General features: G+C 42.5%; 1 protein-coding gene across 1 annotated transcript; it reads left to right on the forward strand.

Moving 5' to 3' along the window:
• Positions 1–3,259: 3,259 nt before the first annotated feature.
• Positions 3,260–6,005, forward strand: LOC310870827 (uncharacterized protein). Its single transcript, XM_083782148.1, has 4 exons — positions 3,260–3,385; positions 3,566–3,662; positions 4,067–4,150; positions 5,899–6,005. Exons 1-4 carry the CDS (start codon positions 3,304–3,306, stop codon positions 5,963–5,965), a joined length of 330 nt encoding a protein of 109 aa, XP_083638274.1. The 5' UTR covers positions 3,260–3,303; the 3' UTR covers positions 5,966–6,005.
• The last annotated feature ends 11,999 nt before the right edge of the window (positions 6,006–18,004 follow it).

An 18,004-nucleotide genomic window follows, 5' to 3' on the forward strand; every position in this document is an offset into this window, starting at 1 on the left:
TCTGTCTGTCTGTCTGTCTGTGTGTCTGTCTAAAATATAATAATTTTGGTCTGCCGCGAGCGGGAATTGAACCAGCGTCCTCAGCAAAAAAGAATAGAGAGGCGAGGGATTAGACTACTTTGCTACAGCGGCCCGTTATAAAGAGGTGTTCCATTGGACTTTTAAAGTTAAGTCCAACGAGAGCAGAAAAAAAAATATATGAAGGACGCAGGCTCGCCTGGAGACCGGACCGGCGAGGCGCACGTCGCAAACGGGTAGATATAGTCGCGACAAGTCACGTTCTGCCGCGACGAGTCCAGCTCACGCCACAACGGGTAGATATAGCTGCGACGAGTCCCGTTCTGGCGCGACGGAAAATAATAGTCAACCTATTACGTCGCAAACGGGTAGATATAGCCGCGACGAGTCCGTTCTGCCGGGACGAATTGATATTTACGCCAGGACGTACTCGAATATACGTTGCGACGGAAAAATATACGTCGCGACGTACATCGTCCGTCGTGAAGGGATTTCGCTGTCTCTCGGTGTGGAACCGAAAAGCTTCACAGACATGCCAAGAATTTCTAGTTTTTAATCTAGTTTATTTTCAAATAAATTTGTTTTTACTTCTGTTTTGTGAAGCAACTTTGGGTACCTTGAAAAGTGCTATATAAATTGTATGTATTATAAAAAAAACAGCAATTGTCGCCACACAGACATCACAAATTCCTATTGGCAGCAGCAACAAGTGAGTGATGTGCAAAGCTCTTCAGCCATTCATAGACTATAACCACCATGTCTTCCTTCCAGATGCTGAGAGGCTCAACCGGAGCCCCTACAGGTGGATATCTGCAGCTCTCACTGTCCATGGATGAATCTGCATGGGGGGCTCTGAAGGCGGCTCAAAGTAAGAAACCACTTAGACTTTTCTATTACTGTGAGTGTTATGGTCGGCTTCTATTTTAAATGTTCTCTATACATTTTGTATGATGTGAAAGGACACAATGTACGTATAACTGGCTCTTGGTCACTTTAATTAATCTTTCTTTCTTTCTTCCTTAGGGTGGATGGGTCGTGGTAGACGTCGTGGAAGGACAGAGATCCGTTTCAAAGCTTCCCTCCCGGAGGACTTCTGCTGTGAGTAGGAATATTTCTTGTTGGGATGGATATCTGTTGTACTGTTATGGTATGAAGTATAGCATGGCAGTATGATGCCTCCTAGTGGCACTGTGGTTGAATGTCTGTCAGCTCTCCAAGCTAATCAAAGTCTTAATGACACTTTTGTTAACCACTTCAACCACTTCAACTTCTATTCTGGGGGAAGCGTTCAGCCAAATTAGCAGATCTACAAGCTCACACTGCGTTGCAACGTGTTGTGAGCTTGTAGATCTGCTATTTTTGGCAAATCAATTTGTGTAGAGTGAAATCGGAGCATATACCAAATGCTCTCTTTAAAGGTCTGTTTTATCAAATCTATAGAGGGTTTAAGTGGTTCTGAATATGCAGCTCAACAAAAGCTAATTTGGTCTTTATTTATTTCTTTCTTAGGACGGAGATCTGTGTAGATGCCGGAGGCCTTCAGACCTGGGCCTGCCCGGTGAGGAACCGCACAGTAAGAACCACTCTAGGCCTTTCATGATTATGAGGTTTCTTTTTACTGGACGATTATTGTCGCTTAAATAAATTGCAATTAAATATTTAAGTGTGGCCCGGATGGTTAGCTCAACTGTCTGGGCACCTAGGCTGCCAAGCCAGCCGGATGGCGTGCTGCGGGTTAGACTCCCCACGGCCTTTGCCGCGTGTCACTCCCCATCTCTTTCCCCCTTTTCTGTCTATATACTGTTCACTATCAGTAAAGGCATAAAAAGCCCCAAAACCAACATGAGGGCTACGGCTCCAGACTGGGGCACAGTACTCAGCGGTGGGGAACACCAGAGCCTCGGTAACGGCTAGACGCCGTATCGGTGCGGTACAGGCGGTGGTCTTTCTCTTGACGCTGTCAGGTGTTGTTTAAAGGACAGTGTTCTGTCCAGCTTCACCGCAAGATATGATGGGGAGGAATGGGACTGTAAAAATATAGAAATGACACCACTGCTATCACCGAAGAGCACACCCTAATTGATCACGTCTAGGAATTTCAACAATTTAGGCAGTTATCACATACTTTATACAGAGTGACTTACAGTAAGCAACAACAACACATAGTAAGTAATACATCAAATTCATAAACAATTGTCATCAAGAATAATAAGTAATCTAGTAATAACAGTAGACTATTGGCAGCAACAACAAGGGAGTGATGTGCGAAGCTCTTCAGCCGTTCATAGATGATAACTGCCATGTCTTTCTTCCAGATGTACTGCAGGTGTCCGCTGTCCAGGAATCTGCATTCCTCTGAAGACGACTCAAAGTAAGAGACCCTGTTAGGCCTGTCAAAAAGAACCCTAACTTAAACGTTTATTACTGTAAGTGATATGTTTAGCTTCTGTTTAAATGTTCTCTATAAATAAAAGTTTGATGTACTAGGATGTATATATGTTGTGACAGGATAGAATATATATCTGGCTCTTGGTCACTCTAATCAATCTTTCTTTGTTAGGATGAAGATCGTGGTAGAAGTCGCTGGAATGCTGCTGCTGGACAGGGGGCGCACACACATACACACACACACACACACACACACACACACACACACACACACACACACGGAAGGCTAATTTGGTGTGTTTTTTTTTCTTTGTTAGAATGGAGATATCGATAGACGAGCTGATGTTCCCTGGACAGAGATCCGTTCCAAAGGCCCCCCCCCCCCTGGGGGCTTCCTCAGAGGACTCTGATGAGCTGTGAGTAGGAACAGTTCTTGCTTGTTTCTGAGGATGGATAACTGCTTTTGTTCTGTTATGGCACGAAGAATGCCATCATTTACAGTAATCCAAATGTTTTAAATATTTTATGATAAATCTAAATGACTCTGCACAATAGTTTGAGAGTCAATATCTCATCTGCTTTTAGAAGCACTTGAATACAAATTACAAAAGATGTTGAGGACTGTACATGTGTTGATGCCTCCTAGTGGCACTGTGGTTGAATGTCTGTCAGCTTTCCAAGCTAATCAAAGTCTTGATGACACTTTTGTAACCACTTCAACCCCAGCATCCCTATTCTGGGGGAGCGTTCAGCAAAAATAGCAGATCTACAAGCTCACACTGCGTTGCAACGTGTTGTGAGCTTGTAGAGCTAATGGTTTATTTCTCTCTCAGGATGGAGATCATAGTAGACACAGCTGGAGCCTCTAGAGATGGAGATCTGCAGGTCTGTCCATGGATGGATGGGAGGACGGAGGACGGAGATCTGGGTAGACGCTGGAGGACTTCGGACCTGGGCCTGCCCGGTGAGGAACTCGACGGTACGAACCGCTTTAGGGTTAGGGCTTTTTTAGGCTTCGTAAAAAGCCAATAATCGTCCGTTGCCGATAATTGGTCGATCCCTATTCTTAAACGTTACTGTAAGTGCATGTGTATGTTGTGACAGGACACGCACACACAGCAAAGCTAATTTGGGGTGTGTCTCTTTCGTTCTTTGTTAGAATGGAGATCTCAGCCGATGCCCGAGATCCAAAGCTTTCCCCGGGTGTTTCCGCTGAGGACTTCTGGGTCGCTGGGAGGCTCGGACGGAGCTGGAAGGTTCGGTAGACGCCACTGGAACCCGTTTAGGCCTGTCAGAATCTAAGGTTTTATAATGGCCGATTTAATTGTCGTCATACTAACATTCTAAATAAAACTTTGGCTTTTGTAGGCTTTGTAAACAAAAAGCTGCACATGGCATAATTCAATAACTTTATACACTAAAAAAGAAGTAAATTACAAAGTGACACATTTAGAGCTTGTAGATCGGTTGCTTCCATTATTTCTTTAAAATGTTTGAAAATATATGAACATTTTCAACATGGAGACGATTATGACATCTCTAAAAAAGTATCTCAAATACTTGGCGATTAGGTAATTGTGACAGGCCTAAATCCTTCTAGTTGTGTTTTTTTAATATCATGTTCTGTAATCAGTTAGGGTTGACTATAGACTTTTTTTAGGAACAAGATCATGCCGGTGAAGAGCACGTTTCTAGCCAATGGAGCAACTATTTCTGATCACCTTTGGAGTTACATCACAGCAAGGTAACTATACAACACACACACACTATGATCATGACATCAGCTTGTGACTGCAACTTGTTCCTGTTCGCAGATGACTCGGCACTGCTAGTCTCGGACAGGAACAAACTGCAGGTTGAAAACGCGCCCAGGGTGCCGGGCCGGTTCCGAACTGCCGCCCCGTGTCCGAAACGGCTGAGAAATGACAGAGTTCTGTGTGCCGGTCCCTCTACTGTACTGTACTGTAGCCTCCTGGCACACACAAAATCATCATATATACAGTTAATTTGTGTGTTAGGTTGCAGGTACAGGTGGTGAAAAACAACCATGCTGCTTTCATGCTCATACCCACACACATAAGTCCAGGGACTGGCTTGCACCAAAAAAGTTTATTTATAGCATTTTCTTTTATTCTTTTTTTAGCATATATTATTTTATTAGGCATTTCTGCCTTTTCATTATTTTAAAGGGGGGGAAAAAACCTTGTATTGCTATCTTAATGTGCCTCATCAATATTATGTTCAAGGGAAAAATAATGCACCTACGTATGCGCTCACACGTGGTGCAGACTCGCAGCACATGCAGGGAGGAGAGGAGAGTGGGGGAGAGAGGGGAGGAATTCACAGCAGAGTGCCGTGTAGCACAGAAACATTTACAAAAGTTTACAATAAAGATCTCTGCATGCGATATTATGCTTATATTATTAGAAGAAGGGTTTCTATCTACAGTCATGGATTGGACAGGAGTATTTTGTTCAGACTTTTCAGACGGAATATTCTTCTCCTGCTCCGAAAAAACAACGAGTTGTTTTTGCTCTCTCTTTCCCTTTTTAGCACTCAAACAGCAATCTTAAATCTTAAAAAGATGCGTGCTTAGAAGCCTGTTGATTCGAGGTTACTCCGCTGTGTGTGCGTCTCTGTGTATGACGATCAATAATTATTCCACAGAGAGGTCTTTTCAAGAAGATGTTTAAAGACGAGGGCTGGATTCTCCTCATCATGCCGTCTCTCTCTCTGTGTGTGTGTGTGTGTGTGTGTGTGTTTGTGTGTGTGTGTGTGTGTGTGTGTCTGTGGGGGGGATAGGGGGTGGGCCGACAGAGTGCTACACTTCTGTGACCGAAAGAGTGCTAGACTTCTTAGTAGGACCGTGTGTGACCGATAGAGTGCTAGACTTCTAAGTAGGCCGGTGTGTGACCGAGAAATACATTCTTCGCAGCTGTAAGAAATTAATTAATGCTAACCGAAATAGCGCGGTTCATTAGAGCGCATTGAACCGTGCATGCCGTACCGAACGGTTCGGTTTTAAACCGAAAACCGTTGCACCCCTAAACACCAGAGGGAGTGCAACGAACAATGTACAACCCAGATTCGGCACAAACAAGGGACTAAATTATTTTCAGTCCTATGCCACCAAAATGTGGAATGCCCTACCAACAGTCATTAAGACATGTGAATCCCTTGACTCCCTTTTTCCCCCTCACTGTATAAGTTTATTTTCCCTTTTTACCTCCTTTATGATGAATTCCTGTTCTGTTCTTTGACTATATAGAAGTGTCTTATTTGTACTTCTCTAAATGTTTTGATGAATTGAACATGGTGGACCCTCTTGTAAAAAAAGTGTAATGCTTAATTGGGTCGTCCACTTACAGTTAACAGTCTTTGTATTGAGTTTGTGCTTGGCATGTACTGTAATTCTGCAAACTGTTAATAAATATTTCAATAAATATTGTTTTATGACCAAAGTAGTAATGAGCATTTCTTTCTTTTCTTTAGGACGTTGCTGGTCTCCTGTGTGGCTCCATCTGGAGGTCACCAGGGTTCTGAGTCACTCAGATCCTGACTGGTAGTGGTGATATGTAGATGTGATCAATCAGGGCTCTTTGAAAATAATAAACAATACAATAATAAACCAATATAAATAACTAGATAATAATATAAATAAATGGATAAAACGAACGATAAAAAAATAGATTATAGTAAAATAAAAGTAAATTAAAATAGTAAAATAAAGTAAATTAAAATAGTAAATAAAATGAGTAATGGATCAAATAAATATAATTAGTAATGTAGACAATAATACATAAAATAAATTAAATTATCAATATAGTAATGCATAAAATTAGTAATAACAGTAATACATAAAATAAATAAATGTATAAAAATAGAATTAGTAATAACAGTAATACATAAAATAAATAAATGTATAAAAAATAAAATTAGTAATAACAGTAATACATAAAACAAATACAATTTGTAATGCATGAAGTAAAATTTGTAATAACATAGTAATACATCAAATAAATCCAATTAGTAATAAAGTTATACATAAAATTAGTAATAACATAGTAATATATAAAATACAATTAATACAATAGTAATAAATACAATTACTTTGTATTGTAATTATAGAATAACTTAAAAAAACAAAAACAAATATCAATTACATATACATATCACAACCAGGCTATATTGCCAGCAGGCAGGTGGACTGTAGACTCACTACAGCTGTCACAATGTGTTAAACTGTGTTTTGACCCAACTGGCCTCCAAGGAGAGGCGAGCATGGAGCCGGACATCTGATGATACACGAGAGAAGACGCCATAGTAAAAAAAAGAATGTAATAAAAGTAATGTTTCATGTTGATTGTACTTTATTAATGATGCCATATATCTGTAAATCATTATTTTCTTGTTAATAAATTATTGCATTTATACCCGGGTGTCTGTTATGGGTCCATTACCCCTAGATCAAATGGTTCATAATAAGGATGAGGAATACAGTGGTACTATTTACATGTTTAAGTTATAGTTAATGTATTTTACACATTTAGACCTTCTAAAACCTAGCCCAAGGTTTTCTGAAAACCTTCAAATTCTTATTGAAACAATAATAAAGGATGTAGACGGGTGGATCCCGGCATGAATGGTATAGGTTTCACCAGGTCTAAATGGGCTAAAAGGAGGCCTCAGGTATTCAAAGGTTTTCACCCCAAGGTCTCTACAGAATGACCTGGCTTATTAATATGAATGCTGACAATCTCCCAGAACAGAGCCATGCCACCAAACATGAATGTTGAATATTGTAATTAAATTACTGTATGCAATTTTAAATTGTATTACATTTTTTACCACGAAGACCAGACTGAAAGTAATAAGACTGTTTGGCTTGTTGTTGTAGTGTGGTACTTTTCCTCCAGGAAATGACTGTACTCCTTTGAAAACGTTAGATTAGAATAACTTTTAGTTATTAAATGTTCTGATGCAAATGGACCTCAATGTAAACAAGTCTTTAATACTATGTTTGTTTTCTTTAACCAGGCAGAACAAATGTAATACAATTTAATTTAACAATCTAATGAATAGATCTAGTTTATTAATAGAAAAACTAGTTATTAGATAATACAATAAATAATAGACAATGTGTTTATTTTCTTAAATAAATACATATTTAAAATGTATTAATGAATAGAACTAGTTTGAACTTAATGGAACAACTAGTTATTTAATACAAAGAATACTAGACAATTATGTTTATTTTCTTAAACCAGGCAGAACAAATAATGTAATAAAATGTGAATTAATGGATCTATTTTATTAATAGGACAATTAGTTTTTAGTTATTTTTATTATAAGTTATTTAATTAGTTTCCGGTGTGTTACATTGAAGTCGGTGAACCTATAGAATTCTGTGACTCTGTACAGCCGATCTTCAAGCTCAGAACATCGGCTGTTTTCACACCTGCTAGTGATTACATCAACAAACAACACAGGGAGCTACAGCTGACGTACGTGACGCCATTCTCATGTAGCTGCCTGTAACCAAATGCACCCGGTAACTCTGAAAGTATTCAGAGTAACACATGGAACCAAATGGACCCTTACGGGTCTGTAACTCTGAGTGGAGAACAAGAAGCAGTGCATGGGGATTTAAACAACAAACCTTTTGTGAGTGAGTACCGATACGGTTGTTTATAAACTGGTACAGTGTGGCTTTACAATGAGTTTAACTGTCTGGTTTTATGCAACGTGCTGAAGGGCTTTGATAGACTGGGAACTGTATTGGAACTGAACTGAAAGGTGTGGAGTAAGTAGCTCTGGTCCATAGCTCTAATGCATTGCATTTCATTAGAGCTATGGACCAGAGCTATGGAGTAACTAGCCCTGAAACATGACTCTCAAACGGGGTTCGTTTGGGAAATCCACAGTTGCACACCGGGAGCGCACTCCCTATTAGTCTGCATTGACAGGGCGGTCAGCGTGCGATATCGAACACACAGAGTGCCACACTCCTCCCGACCGATAGGGGCGCGTAGTTGAAAGCCAATGGCAAAATAACAGTTCGGATAAAAATGCTTTTTATTAAACAACGCGAGATGCAGCAATGCTAATCGCTGTACCAGCACATTTCTAACACCCGTGGCACATGTGGCGAGGACTTTATATTTGGAAGTGTTTATGTACACGTTTGGACTGTAAATGTAGCGATTGCGTAAAACAGGCTGCAGTTGCGCCATGACTGTCATGATAATCATGACAGTCATGTTTCCAGGTGGAGCGAAATGCCTTCACGACGGACGACGTACGTCGCGACGTATATTTTTCCGTCGCAACGTATATTCGAGTACGTCCTGGCGTAAATATCAATTCGTCCCGGCAGAACGGACTCGTCGCGGCTATATCTACCCGTTTGCGACGTAATATGTTGGCTATTATTTTCCGTCGCGCCAGAACGGGACTCGTCGCAGCTATATCTACCCGTTGTGGCGTGCGCTGGACTCGTCGCGGCAGAACGTGACTCGTCGCGACTATATCTACCCGTTTGCGACGTGCGCCTCGCCGGTCCGGTCTCCAGGCGAGCCGGCGTCCTTCATATATTTTTTTTTCTGCTCTCGTTGGACTTAACTTTAAAAGTCCAATGGAACACCTCTTTGTAACGGGTCGCTGTAGTATAGTGGTCTAATTCCTCGCCTCTCTATTCTTTTTTGCTGAGGACGCTGGTTCAATTCCCGCTCGCGGCAAACCAAAATTATTATATTTTAGACAGACAGACAGACAGACAGACAGACAGACAGACTGCCTGTCTGCCTGCCTGTCTGCCTGCCTAATGTATTGTAAATAATGTATTCATTCCATACGGCTATTTTTTTTTAATATAAAAACTTTTGTCTTTCGCGCGATTTGAACCAGCGTCGTCAGCACCAAAACATTGAGAGGCGAGTGATTAAACCGCTGGACTACAGCGGCCATACGTTACAAAGAAGTGTTTCATTGGACTTATAAAGACAATAGCACCCAGCTGCAGTCTCGCAAGGGGAGGGACCGGAAGTGCTTTTATTTCCGGCTTCCACGTGCACAAGCGCACATACACGCACGCGAAATATAATGCGCGTGCACGACACGCACTTGCTGGTGCGCGCTTAAATGCCGGGTGTATATAGTACCATCTGTGCTTAAACATAATTACGTGGTCGGTTTGGAAAAGTTTGAAGTAGTTTGTTGTAAATAATATTTTAATTGAAAGCTTATTAGTTGGTGGTATAAGTGTGCATATTTGAAGAAATGCAAATCTAACAATAATAAAATGATATGCAATAATAGGCTAGGCCTATATGGTCGATTATAACATAATGATATCAAGGCATTTAAGTAATGTAATAAGTTGCTATAACCCCGTACCCCTGTCCCACACACACCATGTCCAGACCATAGATCACAGACACACGACCATATGCATTTAATTTACTATGAAAACCTGCATTTCCCGTCAGTCAGTCAGTAAGTGTGTCATGTCACGCCTCGTGTCATGCCTCCATATATGGTCACGCCTCATGACACGTCACACCGCCATATATGGCCGTTTCCATATGATATAAGATCCCGACACTGACCTCATCAAACCCTGGATAGCCATACATTGAAAAGACTGGATCATCACCTAGATCTCCATATATGGAGCTGAGGCGGCCAGCAACTCTACATCTGACCTCATAATGTAATAATCAGCTCATAATGTAATTAAAAGACGAGCACATAACTTAATAGATTTTTCTATAATGTAATAATGTGTTACATTAAGAACCTCCACATAGGCGACTCATACTGTAATAAAACTTCATAATGCAATAATGTCTTTATAATGTATGAGCTGATTATTACATATTGCATTATATTTCGCGTGCGTGTATGTGCGCTTGTGCACGTGGAAGCCGGAAATAAAAGCACTTCCGGTCCCTCCCCTTGCGAGACTGCAGCTGGGTGCTATTGTCTTTATAAGTCCAATGAAACACTTATTTGTAACGTATGGCCGCTGTAGTCCAGCGGTTTAATCACTCGCCTCTCAATGTTTTGGTGCTGACGACGCTGGTTCGAATCGCGCGAAAGACAAAAGTTTTTATATTAAAAAAAAATAGCCGTATGGAATGAATACATTATTTACAATACATTAGGCAGGCAGACAGGCAGGCAGACAGGCAGTCTGTCTGTCTGTCTGTCTGTCTGTCTGTCTAAAATATAATAATTTTGGTTTGCCGCGAGCGGGAATTGAACCAGCGTCCTCAGCAAAAAAGAATAGAGAGGCGAGGAATTAGACCACTATACTACAGCGACCCGTTACAAAGAGGTGTTCCATTGGACTTTTAAAGTTAAGTCCAACGAGAGCAGAAAAAAAAATATATGAAGGACGCAGGCTCGCCTGGAGACCGGACCGGCGAGGCGCACGTCGCAAACGGGTAGATATAGTCGCGACGAGTCACGTTCTGCCGCGACGAGTCCAGCGCACGCCACAACGGGTAGATATAGCTGCGACGAGTCCCGTTCTGGCGCGACGGAAAATAATAGCCAACATATTACGTCGCAAACGGGTAGATATAGCCGCGACGAGTCCGTTCTGCCGGGACGAATTGATATTTACGCCAGGACGTACTCGAATATACGTTGCGACGGAAAAATATACGTCGCGACGTACGTCGTCCGTCGTGAAGGCATTTCGCTGTCTCTCCATGTTTCAGGGCTAGAACAGAACCAATATCTTTGACTAGGCCTTCAAATACAGTACTTTTCTAACAGACGGAAGGCAATTGATCTTTTTACTTTTGGAAATGAATATGGAGAAACAAAATTTTTAAGACGGGCAGCACTGGTTGGCAGGTATAAATACACTTTAAGACCAACATATTTGTGCCAGCATTGTGATTAGATTTATTTAATTTTTCTAAACGGTCTACAAAGTAATTTGAGCTAAAGTTGTCAAATAATTGTCTGAGCTTGTAGATCTGCTATTTTTGAAAAGTCAAGAAAATGTGGCGCAGATCTTTGAATATATTCTTTTAACTCATATCTTTGCTTCTGGGGTTCCCTGGAACAACATCTTTTCAGATGGGGGTCGGCCGCCATCATTTTTTGTCCCCGGCCTGCTGCCGCTCGCCGTCTACCACTTCAGAGTGACCGCGGTCAACCTGCCCACCTCTCTGACCCCGTGGTCTGCACTGACCCCATCGGTGACCTCTGACCCCGTGGTCTGACTGCAGAGACCCTATCGGTAAGTCAGTCGACGCTCGTTAAAACGATAAATGACTAAACTGTTGAAGATGGAGTGTAAGTGATGTGTTTAAAGCCAGTCTTCATTTTGCAAATTGTCATATTTTTGTCATCTAAAACATTTTAGTGTGTCTACTGAATATCAAGATTTTAGTTGATTTCATTCTGCTGTGCAATTTTCGTCTACAGTTGAATTTGTTGACAAAACAATGTATTTTGGCAGGCCTTAACCCATTTAGGCCTGACATTTTACAATTTAAAGAATGTCTTCTAAATTCTGACAGTTTTCTGAAATAACTATGTTTCTGTATCAGTGGTGCTCCATATTTCATGTCAATGACCCCAAAAATTATATGTAATTGGCCACCGACCCCCATCTGAAAATATGTTGTTCCAGGGACACCCCCAGAAGCAAAGCTTTGAGTTAAGAATGTTCGCTCTGAAAAGAGTTGTGCCACATTTTCGCGATTTTTCAAAAATAGCAGACCCACAAGCTCGTAGTGCGGCACTCGGTGCCGCGCTATGAGCTTGTGTGTGTTTTTAATTCAGCCAGTGTTCCCAGGTGGAAGATGGAATGACCCAGAACCTCCTTAACCTTTTTTATTTTTTTCTTACCAGCTGACGCCCAGGGCAACCTCACAGAGGAGGAGGAGATCAGGGAGCAGATGAACTTCCTCAACTCACGCTGGGAGAGCCTCCGAGTGGCCAACATAGACCGACAGGCCAGGTACACACACACACACACACACACACACACACACACACACACACACACACACATGCGAGCACAGACACACACACACACACACATGCGCGCACAGACAAACACACACACTGTGGCGCTCTGTGCCTTTAACACTACCCTACGTCACATGCCCGCGCACTACGAGAGCGAGAATGAATGAACGGAACGGGCGCGCGCTTTGAGGAGTTTGCTGTTGTCAGCTGTCAGCTCAGCTGTCCGCTGCTCGCGTCCGTGTGTAGCCTACCTCTGGCTTGTGAGAGAAAAACGTTCTGTAGTTTGTAGCCCGCTGTGGGTTAGTCACTCACACAATCCAAGAAGTGAGTTGTAGTAATTTCCCCAACGGAGCGTGGCTGCTCGTCCGACGCCCGGTTTCATCCCAGAAGGTTTCGATGAAGAAACGCCAACCTGCATCAACTGTCAATTTACAATTTACAATTTAGGCATTTAGCAGACGCTCTTAATCCAGAGTGACTTACATTAAGCAAGAACAAAAAAGCATGGGAATACATCACATATATAAAAAGCATTTATCATGAAACATGCGTAAGCTAAGAACAGTGGAATATCTATATAATGAAACTATACATATAAACTATACATAATACTACTATGCTATACATATGTACTATGACGTGCTATGACTACATACAATGCAATTATAGTGCTGTCTTCATAACATGCTATAAGTCTGTATCAAATGCTATCTAAGTCTACAGAAATGCTATCTAAGGGGGTAGGGTAAGTGCTATGGGCCACGAGTCTGAAAAGGTGGGTTTTCAGACTATTGCGGAAGATTGGGAGTAAGGAATTCCACAGCACTCTGACCGCGACTGCCTGACGTTTTGACTGACTGGTTCTTTTATTTGAGGTGGGGAACATTCATTAAGTCTGATATTGGTGTTGCGTGCCTGAACATTCTTTGTGCGTCATATTGCATTTGAACTAGGGCTGTCAATCGATTAAAATATTTAATCCGATTAATCGCATGATTGTCCATAGTTAACTGTGATTAATCGCAAATTAATCGCATATTTTGTATACGTTCTAAATATACCTTAAATCAGTGGTTTTCAAGATTTTTCATATCAAGGCCCATTATTTATTCTGCATTTGAGCCACGGACCACCATTTGATGACATTTAGCCTTCCAGACCCAAACTAAAGAACTGTATTGATGTTGGCCAATGGTACCATTACGAGAGATAACAGGCCATGTTGATCAAAATAACATGTTTTCAAAGTTTTCTAATTGTGTAGACTCACTGGGAGAGAGAGAGGGGGGAGAGAGGCGGGGCTCACTGACTGCCTGCATTCACATGCATGCGTCTCTCAACCATTCTGTCAAACTTCACAGTGCGTTAATCGCGCATTAAAAAAATTAGTGCCGTTAAAAGGATTGTGAGTTAACTAGTTAATAGTGCGTTAACTTTGACAGCCCTAATTTGAACATTATTGGTTCACACTTGAGTGACGCGGGAACTGAACATTGACTGCAAGAAAACATTTGAACATTCATTATTTGATAGTTTCGTGACTTCACTATGTCTAATGTAAACTAACTGGTTAATCGATCGATAAGGCTACCAGTGATCAATGAATGATTGAATTGATAATTGACATCCCTACTCCCAGGCCCTGGCCAGCCTCTCGTGGCCCCCGGGGGAGTTCTACCAGGCCGAGCCCAGACACCTGCTGCCTCATGTGGGATGGAACTCTGAGCGCCTCAGACCCTGCTCAGCCTGCAGATCCCAGCCTGGCACCCAGAGCCTGCCTGCTACGGTCAGTGCAGTTTATTCATTCATACGCAGGCACGCACAGACTACACACAGACAGACCATTGAGTCACATCGCTACCGCACACTTTGAACTGGCCGAATATGTACAGGTGTATACACACACACGCACACACATACGCACACACACTACAACACACACAATACCAGTAAGACACCTGAGGGCGAGAAGCGACCTCGAGGATGCGTGCACGCATCCACCTGGGTGACAGCATATCTTAATTTTCGGGCCTGTTGAGAACTCTAGTTTTCGCCGGCTGCCGGGCGCGGCTGCACTAATAACTTTTGGGCAGGCCCGTCTAGAGTTTAAATGGACAGGTATCAGTCAACAGGCCCGTCTAGAGTTTAATGGACAATATGGACAATATCAGTCACCAGAAGCAGAGACGTGTGTTTTCAACATGGAGTTTGAAGTTGAATGGCCTTTGGCTTTAATAGATCAAATGAATATTAAATACTTAATCAAGCAACTTCACAGCAATTATATATTGTATTTTCTTTCGGACAGAGAGGCTATTCAGTGTTTTAGATAAATGAGAAGAGTCTGGGACGTGTGGAGCGTTGTCCAGGGTGTTTTAGAGAAGGGAGAAGAGTCTGGGATGTGTGGAGCGTTGTCCAGGGTGTTTTAGAGAAGGGAGAAGAGTCTAGGACGTGTGGAGCGTTGTCCAGGGTGTTTTAGAGAAGTGAGAAGAGTAGAGAGGACGTAGATCAAGGCAAGAAATAAATAAGAAGCTTGTTCCACACAGGTTTCTCTTAGTGGGTCTCTCTAATCTTATTACAATACAAATAAGGGTTTTGCAGATGTATACAAGCTTGTTTTACAAACGTGCTGAATTTGAAGTTTTTCCAGAATTTTTTAGTTTTTAGTCCAAAATGTGTTAAGTTAAATTCATATTTTTTTGTTTTATTTCATGGCCTTCCTGCCCTCAAAGAATGACGTGATGAGATCTGCTATTTTCGGTAATTCGAAAGAGTATTTGAAGTGATCAAACTAGCAATAGAATACAAGTTTAGAAGCATCTTCCACAAACACGAATGGTCTCAGTTAACAGTTCTACTGCGTTAACCGCTATTTAAGCCGTTCGGCCTAAAATATCATCTTTGCATTTTCAGTCTTGAGATTTTATTTAGCTTTCATACACTGTCTTAGAATAATTACTAAGAATCACCCTAAAACTACGTTAATGTTGTGTGAACTCAGCCATCCACTGTCTTATAGGCAATTCACACTATGGTCCCGGGTGCGCACTCGGGACCACTTGGCAGATGTTGTGGTAGTGTGAATGATGCATACTGTTCCCGGGAGCGGATTGCCCAACCGTCCCCGGGACCGCATGGGGGGGCGGGTCTCTGGACCGTTGAGGCAATGCAATTCAGTGTGTCTGGATTTATTTGAGACAATGTCGCACAGTTGATGGTCAGTGTCCGTGCGCGCCAGCCATCAAGCACACCGTCATCAGGAGGATTAAATTGTGTTATGCAAGTGTACCCGGGTGCGCTGTTGAATCTCGGGTAATGTGAATCATGGACATCGGGGTTCCAATGAAACGGATTCAGTCCGTCTCAGTGTGAATTGACTATTAGACCAGTGGTTTTCAACCCTTTTCACATCAAGGTCCATTATTTATTTAATTATTCAGAATTTGAGCTACGGACCACCATTTGAGGACATTTAGCCTCTCAGACCCGAAACTAAACAATATTTTGTTATCGTTGGATAAGATGTTATCCACAATTCCAACTCACAGGTCCTGCACTGCACCTGGTGAGAGCAGGAGTGGACCTGGCGAGACGTAGGAGGGGCCCGGACAGGAGACATCCCACAGATTCTAGTCCTTCCACAGGCCAGACCTCCCAGTCCTGGCAGAGTGAGTAGTTCGGGAGCAGCGGACTGTGTGACCCTGTCTTTCCCTAATGGGACTGATCGAGGGTAGCTACTGGGACGTAAGTCGGGACTTGATCACCCCGGCTGGGTCACCTGAGTGATGTTGGGAGACCAGAAACCCTGATGACCTTGGGACACATCAATGAGCATACGTCCCAGGTGCATCCATGCCATGTTTTTTAGTTCATGCAGTATTGATGTTGGTACCATTAGGAGAGATAACAGGCAAATGTTGATCAAAATAATTATTCTACATTCTCTAATTGTTTAGACTTTCTGTACAATTGTGTAAATTAACTGATGCAGATGTTTGACAATTTAACTCTTGAGAGCATCAAGTGAAACCAAATGGATCCGTACGGGTCCATTTGGTTTCATTTTATGGTCTTAAGAGTTAAATATCTAGTCCATTTTGTTAGCAACTATCCATCATTTAGCATGGAGACCACCTGGAACCCACCCAAGGACCACTGGTGGTCCCCGAACCACTGGTTGAAAACCACTGTCTTAGAGTAATTACTGTTTCTGTCTCAATCTAGTTATAATCTCACTAATAACTGTTAGGGTCTCTATCATGCAAAGACTCAACTTATGTAACTAAGAAAGCATTTTATGTAGACAATAGACATAGCACTATATTTATATGCATAGTTTCATTATATAGATATTTCACTGTTAGGTTCTTAGCTTGCTTATGGTGCTTATGGTTCATGTATGTGATGTATTACCATGTGTTGTTGTTGTTGCTTACTGTGAATCGTTCTGGATTAAGAGCGTCTGATGAATGACTAAATTGTCTCTCTGGCTCCCTCCCCAGGGGGACCCCAGCTTTGCCTACACCTACACTCTGCTCTGACACAAGTTTGTTTTGACGGAGGAGTTGGACAAAGCCTTATCCTGCTGCAGGAACGCTATTAGTCAACAGTAGACACTACAATGCCTGGTAATTATTATAATTATTATTAGAGTCCACATTAGACACTGTCCCCTAGGGTAGGTAGTGGTACCCTCACATGTTCTCCCGTGTCTCCTAGGGTAGGTACTCTCACATGTTCTCCCTGTGTCCCCTAGGGAAGGTACCCTCACATGTTCTCCCCGTGTCCCCTAGGGTAGGTACCCTCACATGTTCTCCCTGTGTCCCCTAGGGTAGGTACCCTCACATGTTCTCCCCGTGTCCCCTAGGGTAGGTACCCTCACATGTTCTCCCCGTGTCCCCTAGGATAGGTACCCTCACATGTTCTCCCCGTGTCTCCTATGGTAGGTACCCTCACATGTTCTCCCCGTGTCCCCTAGGGTAGGTACCCTCACATGTTCTCCCCGTGTCCCCTAGGGTAGGTACCCTCACATGTTCTCCCCGTGTCCCCTAGGGTAGGTACCCTCACATGTTCTCCCCGTGTCCCCTAGACACGGGGACACTCATGGGGCGCTCTTATCATCGTACATCATCATGACGTAACATGTCGATTTGCTCAGACACACATGATGTAAATTCTCCTTTCTTTGTCAATGGCAAATGTGACACGAGTTAGGACATAAAGCAGTATATAGGAGGGGCTAGCGCCCCTCAAAAACATGCAGTAATCCTGGGTTCTGTACTGCCTCCCCCTGGCCCGCCGGGATGCCTGATGGAGGGGAAAGGAACTGGTTGGAATAACGTGTTCCTTCCACACGCTACGTCCAACTGGGGAAACTCCCTGCTGTCAGGTGAAAAGAAGCGGCCTGCTCACTCATCATGCATTGAAGGAAGCATGAGCTCAGTTCAGGGCTCTCCCAGGTTGGCAGAGGGAGAGTAACGCCCAGGATTACAGTTTAGGCAATTGACACCGGGTGAAAAAAATTGGGTTACAAAAATAAAGGAATCATAGTTACACAATGCCTGGTAAATATGTCCACAAATGCCATAGCCTACTGAATACACTA

Source organism: Protomyctophum parallelum, assembly GCF_964188405.1.
Source record: "Protomyctophum parallelum genome assembly, chromosome: 14".
Taxonomy (NCBI): domain Eukaryota; kingdom Metazoa; phylum Chordata; class Actinopteri; order Myctophiformes; family Myctophidae; genus Protomyctophum; species Protomyctophum parallelum.

Excerpts from the sequence above, each read along its gene's own strand:
- LOC310870827 (XM_083782148.1), top strand. The coding sequence starts at position 3,304 with ATGGATGGGAGGACGGAGGACGGAGATCTGGGTAGACGCTGGAGGACT. Across the intron at positions 3,386-3,565 it reads GCCCGGTGAGGAACTCGACG|AATGGAGATCTCAGCCGATG; the intron begins GTACGAACCGCT and ends GTTCTTTGTTAG. Across the intron at positions 4,151-5,898 it reads TGGAGTTACATCACAGCAAG|GACGTTGCTGGTCTCCTGTG; the intron begins GTAACTATACAA and ends TCTTTTCTTTAG.